General features: G+C 36.1%; 1 protein-coding gene and 1 long non-coding RNA gene across 5 annotated transcripts in view; one reads left to right on the forward strand and one right to left on the reverse strand.

Moving 5' to 3' along the window:
• Positions 1–19,398, forward strand: part of LOC104910796 (uncharacterized) — a 79,864-nt gene that overhangs the window by 18,703 nt on the left and 41,763 nt on the right. For all 3 annotated transcript variants that reach the window (XR_014883172.1, XR_014883170.1, XR_014883171.1), the window contains exon 2: positions 15,091–15,196. This is a non-coding gene — a long non-coding RNA (uncharacterized LOC104910796). The remainder of the gene's footprint in view (positions 1–15,090; positions 15,197–19,398) is intronic.
• Positions 1–19,398, reverse strand: part of NWD2 (NACHT and WD repeat domain containing 2) — a 51,082-nt gene that overhangs the window by 13,154 nt on the left and 18,530 nt on the right. For both annotated transcript variants that reach the window (XM_085223324.1, XM_085223323.1), the window contains exons 2-3: positions 18,643–18,731; positions 13,755–13,871 (exon numbers count right to left, since the gene is read on the reverse strand). In XM_085223324.1, coding sequence (XP_085079450.1) covers positions 13,755–13,871; positions 18,643–18,731 — 206 coding nt within the window. The remainder of the gene's footprint in view (positions 1–13,754; positions 13,872–18,642; positions 18,732–19,398) is intronic.

Raw genomic sequence — 19,398 nt, forward strand, 5'->3', positions numbered from 1 at the left:
CTAAAACTTCAATTTGCGATAATGACATTGGGACAATTTGATGATTATTACAGAAATTATTTTTTAAAAGCAAGTGTGATGTTTACACTATATTCAGTACTAGGAAACATTGTTATATGCAGACTTGTGAACCTAAATTTCCCACCTGATAAGTCATTTTCATTTAATAGTAAAATAACAAATTAAAAATTCATTAGATTGAAGATGATTGAACTGTTTAAAGCTACCAGACTGGTAAATGTAGGAAACCCTCAGGAACTAATTGTATCAGAGAGAACTTCATAGAATTGACAACAGAACAACCTCAGCAGTAGTCTTGTTAGCTTTGTTGTGCCTGAGGCTGAAGTTAAAGGAAAATTATTAGAGGCAAATTAAAGAATTATTGTTTAAGTCCATATGGAAAATATTTTCCTTCTACTCTGGGTGTGGGAAGATATTAAAATTGTAAATACAATCACAATAATGACCAAAAGGAAAAAACTAACAAGATTTGAATTCTTGCCAACATGGAAAGCTGCAGGTTCATTGAAAATACAGATGTGTAGCTGATGAATGACCATATCCAATGATCTTCTGCTGGGCTTCATGGAATCATAGAATGGCTTATGTTGTAGGGGATCTTAAAGATCATTTACTTTCAACCCTCTGTTGTGGGCAGGTTTGCCAGCCACTAGATCAGGCTGCCATCAGATCAGGATCCCATCCAACTTGGCCTTGAATGTCTCCAGGAATTGGGCATCCACAACCTCTCTGGGTCACTTGTTCCAGCACCTCACCAATCTCTGTAAAAAATTTCTTCCTAACATCTAACCTGAATTTACTCTCTTTTAGGTTAAAGCCATGCCTCCTTGTCCTACCACTATCAGACTGTGTAAAAAGTTGATTCTTGTCTGGCTTGTAAGTTCTCTTCAAGTTCTGGAAGGCCACAGTGAGATCTCCCTAGAGATCTTCTCCAAGCTAAACAAGCCCAAGCCCAACTACCTCAAACTTCCTTTACAGGAAAGGTGCTCCCTCCTTTTGATCTTCTTTGAAGCCCTCCTCCAGACTCTTTCCAAAAGCTTGACATCATTCCTGTACTGGGAGCCCCAGACTTGGACACAGTAGTCCAAATGAGGCCTTGCAAGGGCATAGTAGAGTGGGACAATCACCTCCCTCTCCCTTTTGGCCATTCCCCTTCTGATGCAGCCCAGGATACTATTGGCCTTCTGGTCTGGAAGAGCATGCTGCTGTCTCATGTCCAGCTTTTTGACCATCAGGATTCCCAATACCTTCTCCACAAGACTGCTCTCAATGAATTCTTCACCTAGTCTGTAGTCATATCTGGGATTGCCTCCATTCCCAAAAGCTTGCACCTGGCTTTGTTAAATCTCATTAGGTTCTGATGTGCCCACTTCTCAATTGTGTTCAGGTCCTTCTGGATGTCATCTCTCCCTTCTATTGTGTCAACTGCATCACTCAGTTTGGTGTCATCAGCAAACTTGCTGAGGGTATACCCAATCCCATTGTCTATGTCATTGATAAAGACATTGAAGAGCACCCCTGGGTGGACATTTCTTGTGATGTGCCTCCACTTGGACTTAGAGCCATTGACAACACCCTTTGGCTGTAATCAACCAAAAGATTCTTTATCCACCTAATAGTCCAGTATTCGAATCCATATCTCTCCAATTTAGAGATAAAGATGTGGCATGGAACCATGCCAAAGGCCTTGCACAAGTCCAGGTAGATGATATCAGTTGCTTTTCCTTTGTCCACTGATGCCATCACTCCATCATAGAAGGCCACAGGATTGGTCAGGTATGATATGCTGTTGATGAAGTCCTGCTGGCTGTTTCTGATCACCTGCTCATCCTTCATGTGCCTTAATATGTCTTCCAGGAGAATCTGTTCCCTGATCTCCACAGGCACATACGTTAGGCTCACTGGCCTGTAGTTCCCCAGGTTTTCCTTTTTTTTACTCCTCAAACATGGCACTGATATTCAACAAGTGATCCTACCTATGTAGATACATCTGTATGATAAGATAAAATCACTCCAGCACAACTGCAGGAAATGCTTTATGGTTTTCAAACTGTCTACAGTTTGTGCCTTGTCTTTCATCTTGAATTTCCATTTGCTAACACAGTGCAGTTCTAAGTCCATCCTGCCTAAACAGCTTGTTCTAGTTAAGGAAGGACTGCAGGATTGGTAACATTTAGTTGTATTTACCCTCCTGGTCAGCAGAAATTTTGGATTAACTGATATAAACAAATAGGTAGGCAGATCATGTTTTGAAAATCTGGAACAAAATGGTCAGGATAGAAATTTTTACATTCCTGCTCAAAGAAATTTAGTAAAACCATAGGTCTTTTTGTCTTATTGCCAGCATACTATAACCCTATTTTTATGGTTCCCTTTCGATGATACTTATGCAATATAAGATAGTCACACACAATTTTTTGGGGAGGGAAAAGCAAAACAAAACCAAAAAGCACAAATACAACGAACAGGCTTAGTTGGACTTTGTTTCTGAGAAACAAATATGTGTTAAATTGAAGCTGAGAATTTACTATCAGAAACAGAAAAAGCATGTGTCCTTGACATATTTATTTATTTTTATTCATTGAGGGACCAATACCCAAGTCCTCTCAAACTCAAAACAAGAATACTAATGGCTAAACAATATTGAACCATTTGAACTGAAATGAGAAAAGTATATTTACTTAAATTTATTTTCAATGCACTAATGATTTCAATAATGAGAAAAACAAACATATGATTTCAGTGAAAATCTCAGTGGAGTATACATGTTAACTACTTGTTAGTCTAATCTGCAAGCAATAAAATGAAACCAAACTGATTTGAACAACTGAAACTTAGATGAAGAAGGCATTTTATGCATTTTATCTAAACCAAATTTTAGGAAGTTGAAGTTACAGAGTAGCTGGTAGCTAAAAGATACTCTAAAAATAGTTGTCTCCACTTTTTTTCCTGCTAGCTGTACAGTGGTACAGTGTACCTTCTGATATATGCACAGGGAGAATATTCTTCAAATTCATAAGTAGAGAAGTAAAGAGTAGGGAGAGGAAAAAGAATGAAAAAAAGTTCTATCCCGTGATTTCTAGAATGCATTTGCCTTCAGAACAGCATTTTACCACTGCTTTGGAGTGCCCACCTAATGACAGCTTGCAAAAAAAGCATTTATGTCCTTACTACTAATATATAATGGATCTCATCAGCTTTACATTGTTTGTTGAATTTGTTTTTTGTTTTTTGTTAAGAGGAAAATAATACCTTTTGATCAGTAACAAATATTTTTATTTGACTTTTTTCTTTGCCTGGTGCTAATAATCATGTTTACGCCTCCAGTAATTTGGTTGAAATTTGTAGGTAAATATATTTATTTTTAAAACTTTAGCTGACTGCAGAAACCATGAAAGAAGAATTTTTTTTTTCATTTTGAAATGATTGTTGGGGAAGTATAATAAAAACACTTCTGTGTTGAGAAATAGATACACTTTCAATCTGCCTGAATGTGCATTTATGCTCCTTGGCTTGAGAAACAGTGCTTTGGCTCACTGAGGCATGCCCTAATTTCTCTCTTCTTTTTCCCTGGAGGCTTTGCAGAAGTACAAGGAGATGGTAGTGCTGGCAAGGCTAGAGGCATTTCAGAAACTTCGTAAGGGTATTGATTTCAGTTCCATGAAGAACAAAAAGGGTTCGTTGTACAGTCAGTACAAAAACTGACTGTAACTGGAACTGAAAGGATGGAGTACAAGTGCTGAAGTCTTTTGCTCTGAGTAATGTTTCTGATATGAGATACAAGAATGATGGTGGTGTTACTTGATAAAAAAGGCGGCTGTAACCAAGTGGACCATTTCCTTTGGCACTGAACTTCAGACACAGTACAATATTTCTAAATTTCAGAGTCTTCTCCTAGTAGTAGGGAGATAGAAAATAACTATGAAGGATTTCTCAGGACATACTGGGTAGGAACTAACAGTCTATCGTGCAGGGTGAATGTGCTTCCTCAGAAGAAATTCATGACCTACTTCCCTGATATGCTTTGCTTCATCAGAACTTTTCTTTCTTCTGGAGATAAAAATATCAATGATCTACTTTCTCCAAATTCTTTCAATCTTTCTTCTGTTTTATATATGATTATAAACTATTGCTTTGGTCCATTTAGTTGCCTTTTCTTTCACCATCATTGCTGGGTCTTCAATCTCCCTGAGTATGTGCACAGGTGAGAAAAACAGTCAAAGAGAATAAAATAAGGAAAGAGTTCTGTGAATAAAGATAGAGGAAGTAATGTAGAAGATTTTGCCTAGCTATGGCTGTACATTTGAGCCACTCATTCAAATTCTCCTTTATGCAAATGAATCATTCTCACCTTGCCCTTTATTTTATTTTATTTTTTTTTTTTTTTGAAACTGAGTGGGAGACTTCTTAATGGGTATGTACATTTTTCCTCTCACATAAACCTTAAGACCCTGCAGGTAACTTTTACTGCAGGCATAAATTCCTGTTAATTCTCAGATAGGTCTCATTGCAATTTCTAACAGAGAAGCTGGGTAGAGAAACGAACTATAAGGGTTATTTCTAATAAATGATTTCAGCAAATACTCCCAGACTGGAGTGGATAACCTTGTCTGTGGAAATCTCTATCCTTCCTACAGCATGTGGGATAAGAACCTTCTCTGGAAGATCCACCTTTTCTTCAAGAGAAGCGCATGGTGGTGTAACCTTGCTTGTTCTGTAAAATAACCACAACACTTACTCAAGCAGGAAAGAAACATGAAAGGGTTTGAAATCTTGTCTTGCATTTCTTAGGTGAAGAACGGCTAACAGAGAAATACTTCCCCTGCCAGTGCTGCTTAGTGTGCCTCTCTGAGCATCCAGAGATACAGGCATACAGAAGAAGATACCCTGAGACTAGCAGTGTAGCTAGCTGGTAGGACATGACATTGATTTCTGGACAACAATATCAAGGAATTAAAAACTACGACTCTCTTATTGCCCTCTAATATGCTTTGTACCAAAGAAAGTGTACTGCCTTCTGCTGGGTCCACATACCACATGCCTTCTAAAAAGAAGGGACCTTATTTTTATATTCAGGGAAATATAATTGTGCTAACGTCTATAACAAGGGCTGCTTAGTTTCTAAACTCCTATTTTGGTGTGGTATTTAGGATAAGTGATGAGCCAAAGAGCTTAGATAGAAGTAATTTTGAGCAAGACAAAAAGAGATGAATTAGGCACCTAAGGCATTAACACAGGGGCATGTAGACACCTCCAAAGCTGCAGCAATTGAGGGTGTCTTTAGGGCTGCATTTTGGGCACATGCACTCTTTTTTGGAGTACTTCAGAGAATGGATTTAATGCAGAAGAACTCCTGGGAAGACCTATATCTTCATGCTATTCAGTAACACAATTAAGCCATGTTTCTCAGTAACATACATAGCCACTACAATGGTATTAGAAAGTGTTAATTAATGAGCATTATCAAAAGTATAGACCACTGATGGGATAACAGAGTTTTTAATAACTTCCTCTGACTTCAGAAAACTTAAAGCTAGTATTAACATGATATGTCATTTCACTGCAATTTTTTTTTTTTTTTGTCCTTCTTACTAGAGATTGGTGTTCATTGAGTCTGCAAATGAAAACCTAATTTTGTAATTAAATGTCATGAAATTACTTTCACAACTTGCATAGAATAATAGACTTCCCAGGAGTGTGATACGACCCATGACTGTGCAGTGTGTTGTAAAGCAGATAAACACTATTAATAAAAATATATTATAGAAATAAAAAAACAAATGAAGGCTCAAAGGCAGTTTTTTAGTAAGGGACACTAGTTCTAGTTCTCAAGCGAGTTAACTTCATGTCTTCTCTAGTACTAATTTTAATCAGACCTGAAGTAAATGGTAAATGTACAAGCACGAAACGCTAAATACAGCCTGCAGGTAACAGGTCAAATAATTAGCCAAATTTTTAAAAATTCAGTAGCATGAAAATGAATGAAAGACAGCAAAGGACGTGACACTTCCCTCAGTAAAAATTCCATTTTGCCCATGCTGTGCAGTGATATGAAAGAGAGGTAGAGTATATGCTCTGCTAAAGGCTGTGGCAGGCAATGCCCTGTTGTTCCAGCCATGAGTAGCACAAGCATTTTGTAAAAACTTTCAAAGAAGTTTTAAGCACTAAAATAGTTTCTCTGCTTCACAAAATAGTTGACAAAGAAAAGAACATGTAGCTTACTCATAATAACTGTGGTCTCTATAGCGTTCTAAGCAAGCGTATTCTGATTTATTTTTTCCAGGTTGAATAGGATAAAAAAATAGTGTGATGTTTTTCAGTTATGAAAGAAGGAAGCATATAATATTTAACTGCCACATGGCATACTAACAAAACTTCACTGAGAGCAAGTATTTTAAGAGATGAGTGAAAACAGTGTATGAGCATACCTGCAGCATCATGAATATCACTGATACTTTCCGTTATTTTGCTTTTATAAATTAGTAACTTTCCTTGAAGAAAAATAATATGCACTCTGATTGTCTTTAAGAAAATAACTAGCTACTGATTCTTGGATTTAAGAATAGTCAGAACAAGAAGTGAACTTGTTATTAGGTGGGTAAGTGTTTGTTTCTGGGTATGTCACTCCTGAAGGGACTCTATTTGAGAAAAGAAAAAGAGTATATGCTAGATGCAAGCAAGAGCATTAAGTGCTTAAGTGAACTTATCAACTGCCTGCTACATGCTGTAAAGTATGCTGTTTCTTAACACAGAAGTGAGATTATAAAGTTTAGGATTATTTTTTTTCCTCTCTCACTTGCAAGAAATAGCTGATGTTGGCTTTCTCACACAGTTTCATTTGTAGAGCAGACCTTTACATCTACTTGATTAAAATAGTAGCACAGAATATGATATGGTAAAGCTCTTGAGGCTCAAGAGAAACTAAATCTTATAAATCTCAGACTGCCTATTTTCTCCTCTACATATTATATGCAGAATGAAGCAAATTTGAGTTTACACAAATCTTGTTCTCACTAATATGGTCATTCATATTAGATTCAATACCTAACCATTCTGGAAGCTAGCACCAAAAAGTCAATTTATGTCCAGAATAAGAAACACCGAGATTTAGCACAAATCATGTACAGTCTTTTGGAGGCTTAAAATGCAAGCTATTTAAAGACTACATCAAGAAACAAATGAAAACCATGCAATTTTGATGGTGCATGCAAAAGCTGCATGATGAATCTTGTAGCTATTTTCAATGGGTTATGTTTGAAAAATGGGTAAGCATTTTTAGATCCTAGATTTTAGTTTTAGAGAATTAGAAATGATTCACAGGAGAATATATTCCCAGCTCTAAGGCAGATCAAGGAACTCATTTACAATAGCTTAATCATATCATATTATCCTGCGTTTGATATCAGTCTATGGGTATGTGTGCTGTTCAGAGACAAACATCATGTAAAGGGCTATATGCCCCTTGCCTGCTGTATGAATGAAGACCAAGGCTCCCTAAAAGAGGAGAGTCATATACAAATTTAATTACTGTTTCCATTTTGAAACGTGTTAAAAAAATACACAGAGCTCTCCTTTGATATTTGCAGAAATTTTTTTCCTGTAGGTTGTCCCAAAACAGAATTAGTGTTTTCAGACCTCTGCTTAATGACAGGATTAATGCCAGGAAGTCCTATGGAGACACTGCTGGTATCATGTATGATTCCACTTATGTTAGTGAGAATTGTTATTTGGATGGGTTTCAAATCAGATGCTGAGTGAGAAGAAAATTCATGGTATTATTTTTCTCCCTTTGACTATATTTTATTGGGACAAATGGGCTGTTGTGCCCATGGCTAGTTTCAGCTATTTCTCCTCATTCCCTGTAATCTGGATCCACATTCCTGAGGAAAATTAAATTCTGAAATGCACTAAGACTTCCTAACTTCTGTTGAATTCCTGGGTGCTTAGCATTCCTCCTGAACTGACTGTTTTAATAGACACATTTTGCTGACTTTACCCTCTGTAACTTTAAATGTGAGGGTGGGGTGTTTTCCCAGGATAGAAAAAACAAAATGTAATTAAGGTATTCCAGAGACTGAATGTATTCAGTTTTCCAATTAGGAACAAATCCTAAGGTAGACAGCACAACTGAATTGGGAGTTGAGGAGATTCAGAAGAACTGAAGTAATACAATTTGGACTTTTCTCTGAGCCAGAATGCACTTAGAATTAATTATCAAGCAAAGAAAAACATGTAGCAGTGCACTTCATAAAATGATTAAAGCACGTGTTATATTCAGGGAACAAAAAGATCTGGAGGTGGAGACAACATTTCACTCCTTGATTTCATCTTAGTTCCAGGGTTATTTAAGGACATGACAGACATTGTATATTTTTAATATTGAGCTGAAATTCTAGTGGAATTTCAATTTTATAATGCTAGGAGTTTTTTAATGGCTTATGAATGCTGAATTAACCACAAGCTGTCAATAATTTCATAGGGTTAATGTAAATTACGGTTAGTAGTCAGTTAGTACAGAATAGGTAGAAAATGAAGAAGTAGAAGGAGGTCTTCACTTCTTTGGACCACGTGATTTGTATGAAAGCTGGGAAGACTCTCTTAGATTTCTACCTGCTGTAGCTTCAAGCTCAGTCTGGATCCAGATAAGTATTTATGTTCTTAATTTCTAGACATTTGCCAAATCTACTCAGTGTTTTCTATTATTTGATTTAGTTGTTATGCTTAAGCAATAGTAGTCATAAATCTGCTTCATAAATCTGCTCCTCATCCTTACTGTTAGTCAACTCCAAATTACATTGAAGTTGTCATTTTTTTTTTTTTTTGTATAAATGTGTTCAAATGAAACACAAAGTAATGAGAATCTGTCTGGAACCATCTTAATGCTTATTATGTCTAGGTTGTGTCCCTCCTTGTACTATTAGAAGTATGCTGACCCTAAGAGACAGAGAAGACTTCACCAAAAGAAATAAAATAGAACATATATCATTAATATATAATAAGATGGAAAAAGATATCTTGGAGATAAATAAACTAAATATGAAATTTTTAATCATAAAGAATTATTTTATTTGTATAATTTTGATATTTGCAGAGAGCTGACCTTTCATCTGACCAGGCAAAGGAATGTTTTTTTCTCTAGAGAATCAGTGCTTTTTTTGCACAAATACCTGCCAAAGCATCCACTTTCATAATTACACATTCAAAACATACTTGAGGAACTTCAAAGTTCATGTTTAGGCTGACTAAAATTTGGTATTGATATAACTCCCCCAGTACAGCCAATTACTTTGCTCTATAACCTGTTGTAAATAAGGAAGAAGCTTTGACTTTTTTTCTATGTCTTGGGAAACAATCATTCTTAATCCAAAGCAGTACGCAAAGATGATAGGCTCATCAAATATTCTCTTTAGATGATGATCAGGAACACTTGCTGAAACTTTTAATCTGGTTACTCCCTAAAATAGAGTAAAACCAACCCTATAGCCAAAATGCCTACATTCTGGTCTAAGGCTTGAATGCATCTAGTGAAGAGGAATAAGAAAAGATGTGCTCTCCCCAGTGTCATAAAATTTTAGAAACCAATAAGCGCCTTTATTAGTACTGTATCAACAGTGTTCTTTCAGTGTTATGATTCAGTGCTACATTTCCAAACGAATTTTAAAATCATTTTTTTGTGCCTGATATACTGCAATTCGATTTGAAAACATTGGTGCAACCGCCATCTAAGCACAAATCCAAATGTATTTAACTGAACAAATTGCTACAGATGACAAACTCAGAGTTTAATTTTGCAGTTTCTCAAGCTGTGGTCATGAAACAAGAGGAGTTCAGGCAGAAACTGCACAGTGCTGCATAGCTGGATGAGAGCACATGCGAGTTGCAACTTGCAGGGTATGCTTGAAGAACAGTGCAGAGCAGCATGCCAGATCTTTTATCTGTATCAAGGCACAACCAACAGCAGGTTAGTACTGAGCTACTAGTTAAGGAATCTCAGTAAAAGAGCAGTAAACTCATTCTGCAAAAAAAAAATCACTGTAGATTAACAACAGTCTAAATAGCTAAAGGCTTTAATTAATAACAAGCTCTGCACTCTGGTTCCTAAAATAGCACCTAATTACCTAGTATTTCTTTGCTTTCAATGGAGAAATAGGTGCAGCTCCAGAGAATGACTCAGAAATTACTGAAGGTAACTATATATTCCTATTGGCTGTTAAGGGTATCTACTCTAGACTGAGACTAGATCCAAAACGGATGAATCCTCTTCATGATCAGTACTAATAATGGGATGATAATATAACCCTTATTGTCAGAGTAGTGTCATGCCTGTATTACTATCTCTTATGAATTTACTGGGAAATGTGACCAAATGTAAAGGTTCTAGAGAAGCACTGAAAATATATTTGGTCTTTGGTATCATTATGCAATGCAGAGTCTTGCAGTTCACAGTTTAATAAATACACTGCAATTACAATCTCCTCATGTAAGGTACTGAGACAACCAGCCTGAATTTTTTACAAAATTTGCATGGAAAACATTTTTCCTACAGACAGAGTGCATATTCCCCTCACAAATAAATCTTGATAAATTTGTAGATCAAGAATAGCATGGTACAGAAAATGCTAAAAGTTAGTAAATGATCACATCATATATAGGTACTGACTTTAAAAAGAAAACAAATGAACAAACAAAATCCCAAACTCAAACCACTCTCCTCTTCCTTGACTGGATCTAGTATTGATAGAGCTTGGGCACCAGGTAAAACGGGGATCTGTGTGTTCCCAAAGAAAACATCATATGAAATGAACCATTCAATTTTTCAGAGTTACTTCCTCTTTTGTGCTTATGTGTTCAAAAAGCTTAAGACTTCTAACTTTTGCACCATAGTAATATAAGAGCTGGATTTCAATTTCTCTTCATCTGACATCACAATATAGGCACAAAGCACCATAAAGAAACACTTTCTAAAATCAAATCATATCTACAAGTTAATTCTGAATATGCAGATTTAATCCCAGATCTTAGTTTCAATTTAAAAAGGCATAACTGAAATGTAAGAAAATACCCAGCTAAATGGAAGTGGCACAATTTATAGAACACTGTCAAGAAATGGGAAGTTGCCCAAAGTCTGCAGTGCATATAGAGATTTCTATAATTTCTATAATTCTGCAACCTAGACATTGGAAGTGCTAATATTCCAGTTTATAGCTAGAAAAACTAGAGTGAAAATTGAGTTATCTGACTATGCAACCTCATTGCCAACTGTTTCACTCTATTTAAAATTTCTGGTTTTGGCTTGATTTCTCTTTCCTTAGGAATAATGCAACCCAAGCAGTTCTTAACACTTCCAAAATTCTATCACTATTCAGCAATGGTGTATTGAGAGGTTTCTTCCACTGATATTTCAGAACATACATGCCTAAGAGTGTACATAGTTAACTAGTGTTGCCCAACAAAAAATGCTATGCCTTTCTGCTCCAAGTCTGTTTCTCCATCAAAGGAAACACAGAAATTAGAAAAGAAATCCAGAAAACTAAATTTGGCCACAAAAGGTGCTGCTCAAACACAGGGCTTGTAAAAACAGTGTAAGGAGAGCTGTACACACCAGCCAAGACTCGGTTCTCTGGGTTAGGCTTGTTCTAGACAAGAGCTGAAGATGACCTTTGTTGATTGATTTAAACATGAATGAAGAGAGTGATTTAGAGAGAGTGATTTAACTGAAGACTTTATCCTAACATCCCCACAGTCCTATAGATATGCATAGAAAAATGATTTTTTACATCTCTCATTTAATTTCTTCCAAAGATGGTGACTCGAGAAAGCTGATAATAATAATAATGGAAGTATTTATCTTCTAGAGAAATAATCTTGATCACAGCAAATTCTACATATTGTCATCATATTTGTATATTCTCTGAAGTCTTCCTTTCACAAAGTACCTCTCTCATAAAAAATAAACCCACATTCTTCCTAAATCATTTTGTATTTTGCTTTATACTTTAATAGAATATTTTAAATGTGCAGTTCATACCACTCAGTTGCCAAACTCATTAGAGAAATTCCTTCCCTAGGTCTTATTCAGAAAGTTTAAGAAAAACAGCCTTGCTTTTCATAAATAATGAGGATATGCTGCTCTCTAACCAGCTGAGAAAATGCCTTTATCAAAAGCCAGTATACTTTTTCTTTGCATTGAAAACTAACGCAGACAGCATACAATGCATTTAACTGCTCTTAAAATATTTTTCAAGTGATCTATGTTCAACTTAAAACATAGCACAAATCTTTCTAAGCACAGGAGAGAGAAAAATTCACACTATTTTGAATTATATAGTTAATATAAAACCAGTGACTACAAAATCTATTCTAGATGATTCATTGGGAAGGGGAAAAGTATACCTAGCAAGACTGTATGTAGTCCACTCCCAATGCCTTTCAGCTATTCATCCCAATGCATGATTTCATAAATTCAAATTGCTTCATCTGAAGAACACTGTCTGTTGAGCTTGATATAGAACACCAGGTTCATTTATTGAAGGACATCTCTGACATTAAAAAAGATGGTGTCATGGTTTCATGATTTTTGGTTATCAGTATTCCACATCATAAGATCATGTAATGCACTGGGGGTTTGACTGCTGATGCTCAAGTTCCGGATGCCTGTCCGGAGGAGAAGAAGAGCTACATTTCCCCAGGGGGCTTTGCGGTCAGCGAGGAGATATAACTCCCGGCAAGGTCACCTGATGTTCTCTTCTTTGCCTGCGCTGCTTCGCTTGCGCTTTTCTGCCTGCGCTTCTCTGCCTGCGCTTCTTCATCAGCTCAACTGGACTGCACTTCTCATCTCAGCGTTGTGGTGAGGCCGATCCACCTTCAATTTCACACACTCTCTCTCTCTCTCTCCTTATAAAATTCTGCTGATACCTTATTTAGTAAATTAGTTTGTTTCATCTCAGATTGTTGCCGCTGTTTTCAATTATTTCGGGGTCCCCTATTTTCCTTTTCCGGGGGCGCGGATCTGCGGATCCCTCCGCCCTTCTAGTCACGGAACCAGGCCGAACCAGCCCGTAAACCGTTGACAGATGGGTGAAGCTTTATAAAGCACTTCTGTACAAGTGTTGTGGTCTCTTTTAGCTCCAACAGAAAAAGCCAGAAGATGTATCAGTTTTGTCAGCTTTACTGACTCTTTAAGAATCCTAAAGGCAATGTTCTGGCAACAATAAAGAGAAAGCAGTGTCAGAGCCTCCTCAGGTTGTCTCTGACCTCCAGGCTTTTCATGCACTAATATATGGCATGCTAACTTGGGTTTACCACACAAAGCAGCAAAACGCGTATCAGAGCAGATAGCTCTTGCCTGCTGCTGTGCTTTTATAGCTAAGTCCTTCTATGCCAGCCAATAATCCACATCTGAAAAGTGCCAAGAATTAATTAGTGGTGGCCTTCTTACACAAGCAGTCCGTCTCCTGTTGTAGTGGTAGAACAATCGCATCTTGTGGTTTCTAAATACATCTTGCCATAGGGATTGCTCATGAAAGATCCTTCCTCTCTGCTCTTAGTGAATAATCTCAGTCATTTGACAGCTCTGTGTGGGGTAACCTTTGGCTGCAGTGTACCAAATGTACAGCTAGGAATATCAAACACTTCAGAAAGAGGAAAATAATATATTTGTTACTGAAACATGCATGTTAGGTTCATTAATAGTATATTATTGTGGTAAAGAAAAACATTATTTTTATACCCACAACAAAACATGGACCTGCAGAACTTTTCAAGCAATCTTCTAACAGCTTCATGCGAGTCTTCTGCAGCTCAGGACTGTCCCATTCATCTGCCTCGACTCCCCAGTATAAATCTATGACCTGGAAAATAGTATATAGTGTTGTTAATCTATTATTTGCTCTTTCAATCTATCAAATTAAAAATTAACTTTTAAGGCATGTTGTGTGTGCTAAGCATTGTTCTGCAGTGCTGTGAAAAGCAATGAGATCTACAACCAGTCCTTAAACAGGCTTGCATAACTAATGACAATCTGAGCCTCTATTTTTCTCTTTTTTTCTTTTTAGATTGTAAGTACACTTTAGGACTGGGACAGTCTCTCATTTTGTATTCATATTTTTGTGCAGAGATTAGCATGATAAGATCTTGATTTGATGTAGTCTTTATTTTCTAGTAGATTGCATATAATGGATAGGTAAGAATAATGACAAAAGCACTGATAAAATGCTGGCTCCCTGGAAATTAATGGGAGTTTTGCTGTAGATCTCATTCAATACAATGACTTGACACCCTGTGTCGCTTGTAGCCACAGGATATAAAATCATCCTATGCACATGGCTCAAAAGAAAGAATACGTGCAGTTCTGTAATATCATACTTCCTTTGTTAGTTGGCCTTTGTTACTTTGGGAGAAAAAAATGTACAGGTATGCAATAGCAGACAGCTTGCTGTTCAGCCTTTCATTTATAGCTGCAGACTTGGTTTTGTGATGGTAATGAATTGCAAACAAACTCTTGGAAGAAACTGGAATATAGATTCTAAATGTATTTCAAGAAATTTAGGGACAAACTGTGATTTCACTGTATATTTACCTACAAGGCTGAATCCTTAATGAAGGCAATTGAATTTAAAAGAATAGGGATTGTATGCATACATTTCTTAACTATTGGAATAACATTTATGACACATGCTACTACATTCTAATTTAAGCTACAGTAAGCATGTAACTTGAACAAAAAAGTCCGAACTGACAGTTTTAAAAAACAAAATCAAAATTGTATTAAGACATGAATGTATCCCAATGTTAGTTATTATATTACTTGTATGGTAGGAACACTCTGCTCTTACTGTGAGAAAGCACAAAACTGATTGTTGTCTAGAAAGATAATAAAATCAATCTGAAGGTCTAATATAAGAATTAATAGTGAATTGCTGTAAAAGTAGAAGTCAGGAGTGTACAGCTGGTTAATCAGCTTGGGAAATTTCTCCTAACAGTAAGTGAGAAGGCTTAAGAAGCTGTCGTCCTAGAACTACTTATCCTGATGTTTAACTTTATTACTTATATTCCTGTTGGTTATTTCAGGCAGAAAAGTTTGGGACCTGTGGTGGTGGTTGCTACAGTAGGAACCTTGATGTCAAACACACCGGATAAGGCACTGTCTGACTGATGATGAATGAAGCAGCCCTAGGTATGAATGCACTGGCAAGAAAATACTTTTAGCATCCTTATTTTTTATGGAAGTTTTGTTCCAAAAGTTTGCTGAAACAAAAGTCTTCTGCTTTATAAAGCTGCTTCTGAAACAGCTTTCCTATCTCCTTCATTTTTACTGATTTCTTTTCTGTCCTTTGCTAGTCTCATTAGGAAAAAGTGTTCCTTGTTTCTCTCACCCATCTGTTATTTCACTATATGACTTCATTACTGAACTTCATACTGTATTCAGCTGTCTTATTGCTTGAATGATATACGATAGAGCTAAAGTATTCTAGTCATAAAATTAGAGCATTTTAGCATACTGTCAGAAGCGTTTGAATTAGTGATTGAATGAATTTATTGTACTGAAACATAAAGGAATTTTCTATTTTAATTAACTGTTCAGATATCAGATAATACTGTAAACGTGAAGAGGAAATTATCTGGATATTGTAGCAGTTTGGCACCCGCCTTCCATATGCTATCAGTTATAGATTATTTTTATTGAGTAACTTAATTTTGGTGCATAGTATCTTAATGTGTATTATAATTTTGTCCTACAAGAAGATGTATTTTAGCCATCAAACGGCTGAAGGCACCAGCAGTTTTAAAAGGATGAGCTCATTGATTATCACTTATGCTACCTGAAATAAACAGGATTTACAAAATTAAGGAAATGAAACAGGACAACAGCTGTGCCTGATGTTGAACTATTTTTTTATTCAAACTTGGAGAAACTGCTTGACCTCGTCCTAACATTCAGTAGGGCTGTCACAATGAGATGACAGCTGGTTAAACAAGGTGGGCTGATGCTACTCTGGATTACCTCCACACTAGTCAATTAATGGTGACTTTTCATTGGTGATTCATTGTTTCCTTTTGCTTATGTTAGCTTTTGATCTACTGAATTGACAGTTTCATAGATTTTTCTAATTACAGGGGGTAATTTTAACTCTATCACTTCCTACTGCTTTAAAAGACCAAAAAAATTTCATTCATGCAGAGATTCTACTTTCAACCTAACAAGTATCACACAGTGAAAATTATTTGAAACAGTCCTTTTTCCCAAGAAGAAAAGAACATTCTGTCCGTTAACAATTGTTAGTTATCCTCCAAAATTTTCCTATTACAATTACTTTCTTTAACCATTCTGTATCCCTCCACTTCCCCCAAATTTTATATTCCAGTTATAAAACACCATGCCTCCTGGAAGTAGGCTTCACAACTTCATTTCTGCCTTAGCCAATACCTGTTTTTCAGCAATATTTGTTGACTCAGTGGAAAAGAAAGCATACTGAAGTATAAAATCCATAAAGTGATTTAACTCATTGAGTTCTTTTTCCATGCACATGGTAGCCATGTTCTCCAACAGCTCCCAACAGTGCTAGGATGCTTGACAAATCTCATGTTTTGCAATGCCTCAAACACTTATCATTGGAACCAGATGACTCAGTGGAAGGTGGAACAATGAATGTCCAGGAACGTATTCACTTAGGTCATGATTTGTCATGCACAGGGTGTCTCAGGACTGCCTATATTTTAACATCTTTGTGGCAGTCTAACGTGAGGTTCCACATGTTTGTGCACGTGATCAGTACAGGATCATGTAACAGGATGGAAAGTTACGTGTTATGCTCTGTGGAGGGAGAAACAAGTTTATCACTGTATCTGAAAAGTACATATTACTTTATTGGCACCACTGCAGTAAAATCTGCAGACTGGACTTTGCATACTGAGTTAAGTGTATCAGGAGTGGAAAAGGCAGAAAAAGCTCTTTTCCTTGGTAATTTTGTGTGCGATTTTTTCCTACTTTGCGCTTTTGTAGCAACTTTCTAGCTGTTTCCAGAAATGTGTCAGTGGAGCTGTCTCTCAGACCTCATATTACATATGGATTCTTCTGGTGTTGAAACTGTAAGATAAAACAATTTGCTTCGATGAATATCAACCAGAGTAAACTCAATTATTCCTCCCCTAGAGGCTACATTACAATCCATCTGAAGACAGGCATGTTTTTTTTCCCATAAAGAATTCAATGGATTATGATTTATTTGGAGGAGACATTTCCCTCCTGTCCCAGACAAGTCTCCTCAAAAATGACTGCAAAATTAAGATGCTGAGAGAGTTTTTATCGGCATTTTCCGTGATTATCATCTAGTAGTAGCAGGAAAAAATGTTTTCTTATTTCAGTATCTTTTGATATTCCTTGTGTGTACCACTGCAGCTGGGGCTTCCCAGTCAGCTGATGATCTAGAATCTTCAAAGGAAGTTCTTTTATAACCTTAATCAGGAACCTCTGTCATTTACCACTATGCAGATTCAACAACTCCATTGCGACCCAGGGAATTAAGACCAAATATCCTAATTCAGGAACTTGTTATTTTGATTAAAAGCCAGTCGAATGTACATCACAAATAACACTGTGAGGGACAAGATACTGTCTAAAAAGCATTAGCTTGCTGTCAAGTGAGCTAAACTCTGAAGAGCTGAGTTTTGGGGGTCATTAAAATGGGATGGTAATATTAGTATCTGAGAGAGGCTTGAATATTTATAACCAGATTAAAAAAAAAAATGAATATTTTTACAACATTGCAAGTTGCATTTGTTACTCTTAAAAGAGAGCTAGTTCCACACCAGCTGACATAAATGGATCTAAATGACTTTACTGGACTGTGAATTTGGCTATACCTGACTTAAATGTACCAGTGATTTAACTGTGAAGTCAAATTCAGGCACTTTAAATCAAATGCAACTGTATTTTTTACTACTTGGCTCTTTCCAAAGATGTCTATGGATTTTCCATTATACAAAGTAAAACCGGAATGGACTGAAGCGATGGGAATGTTATGGATGACACTAAAGGAAGCAAATTCTGTGGGATACAATCACAAGAGGAATTTTGTTGAGATGTTCCACATTCAATTCAGTTTTTAATCAGTGTTTCAGTGTTCACTTGGTTGAATTATTTTCCACATTACAATGGAAGACAAATCTGTAGGTAGATATAACAATTATGAAATTACACAGATGGTGCATTGCAATGCTGATGACATGAAATAAAAAATATTTTGCAGGGGTAACATTAACTTCAGTATGATTTCTAGAAGCAGAGTACAGTAACTCAGGTCTGATATTATTTATTCTTGAGTATTTAAAACAAAGGTGGTTTGATTAAATTCCTGATGTGAAAGTTGCCACTTTGTTCCTATACTGCTTTTTCCACCAGTGAGTTTTTTTCATCTGTTCTGGATTTACCTCAGATCTGCCTATAAGATAGTTTAAGTGAATCAGTGTGATACAATTAACATATGAAATACATTTTTCTGTAATTTTATATTTTACCAGTGGTAAGGCAACAATTACAGTAATTAAAAATATTATCCATTCTAAATACAGCTAATTGCAAGAAAGTGTGTTTATCTTAACACAAGATTCAATTAAACCTACCTGAAATTCCAGCCCATAGTTTTCCCTGCAGAATTCTCTCAACTTAGGATACACATGCTCTCTTAGGGCGCTCCTTTCTGCTATGGTATCTGTGTTGGGAAAAAGATGTTGTTAACAATATTTAAATGAACTTTCTTCTTTTAGTCAGAGATACAGACTAGTTACATAAAAAGAGCCCTCATAGACTTATACTTGTAGTGGAAATCTAGTGCTGGGATTTAACTTCCCATCTTTGTGTTGTACTTTGTTCTTTTTCACACAAATGACTTTACGTGTACAATGGTAGCTTCAATAGTCACCTTCATATTGCAGCATGTATTTCAGTAAAATGCAGCTGAATTAATTTTGCCATTCAACAGTCAGAATTTCTTTACCAGTTTGACTTCTCTTTAATTCTTACAAAGATGAATTTTAGTAATTAGAAACACCTCAGAACAAAGAAATACACCAAAAATGCACTTAGAAATAATTTAACCACATTAATTAATGACATTGTGTCAAATGCTATTACTTTCTTCAACAACTTCAATTTGGTAGTATTATAAAAGGAAGAAAGAAATGACAACATCTTATTTATGATATCTTTGGGTCTAGGTGATTCCTGCTACTGCACTAAATGCATATCTTTGACATCTTATTCTCACCATACAAAACAATGTTTTTTGATAACACATTACAATACAGTAACTGGATGCAAGAATTAAGTTAATTTGAACACGTTCATGAGGCACATAAGAAACAAACTATCAAATTTGA

This window comes from Meleagris gallopavo, chromosome 4 (genome assembly GCF_905368555.1).
Source record: "Meleagris gallopavo chromosome 4, MGAL_WU_HG_1.1, whole genome shotgun sequence".
In the NCBI taxonomy this organism is placed as follows: domain Eukaryota; kingdom Metazoa; phylum Chordata; class Aves; order Galliformes; family Phasianidae; genus Meleagris; species Meleagris gallopavo.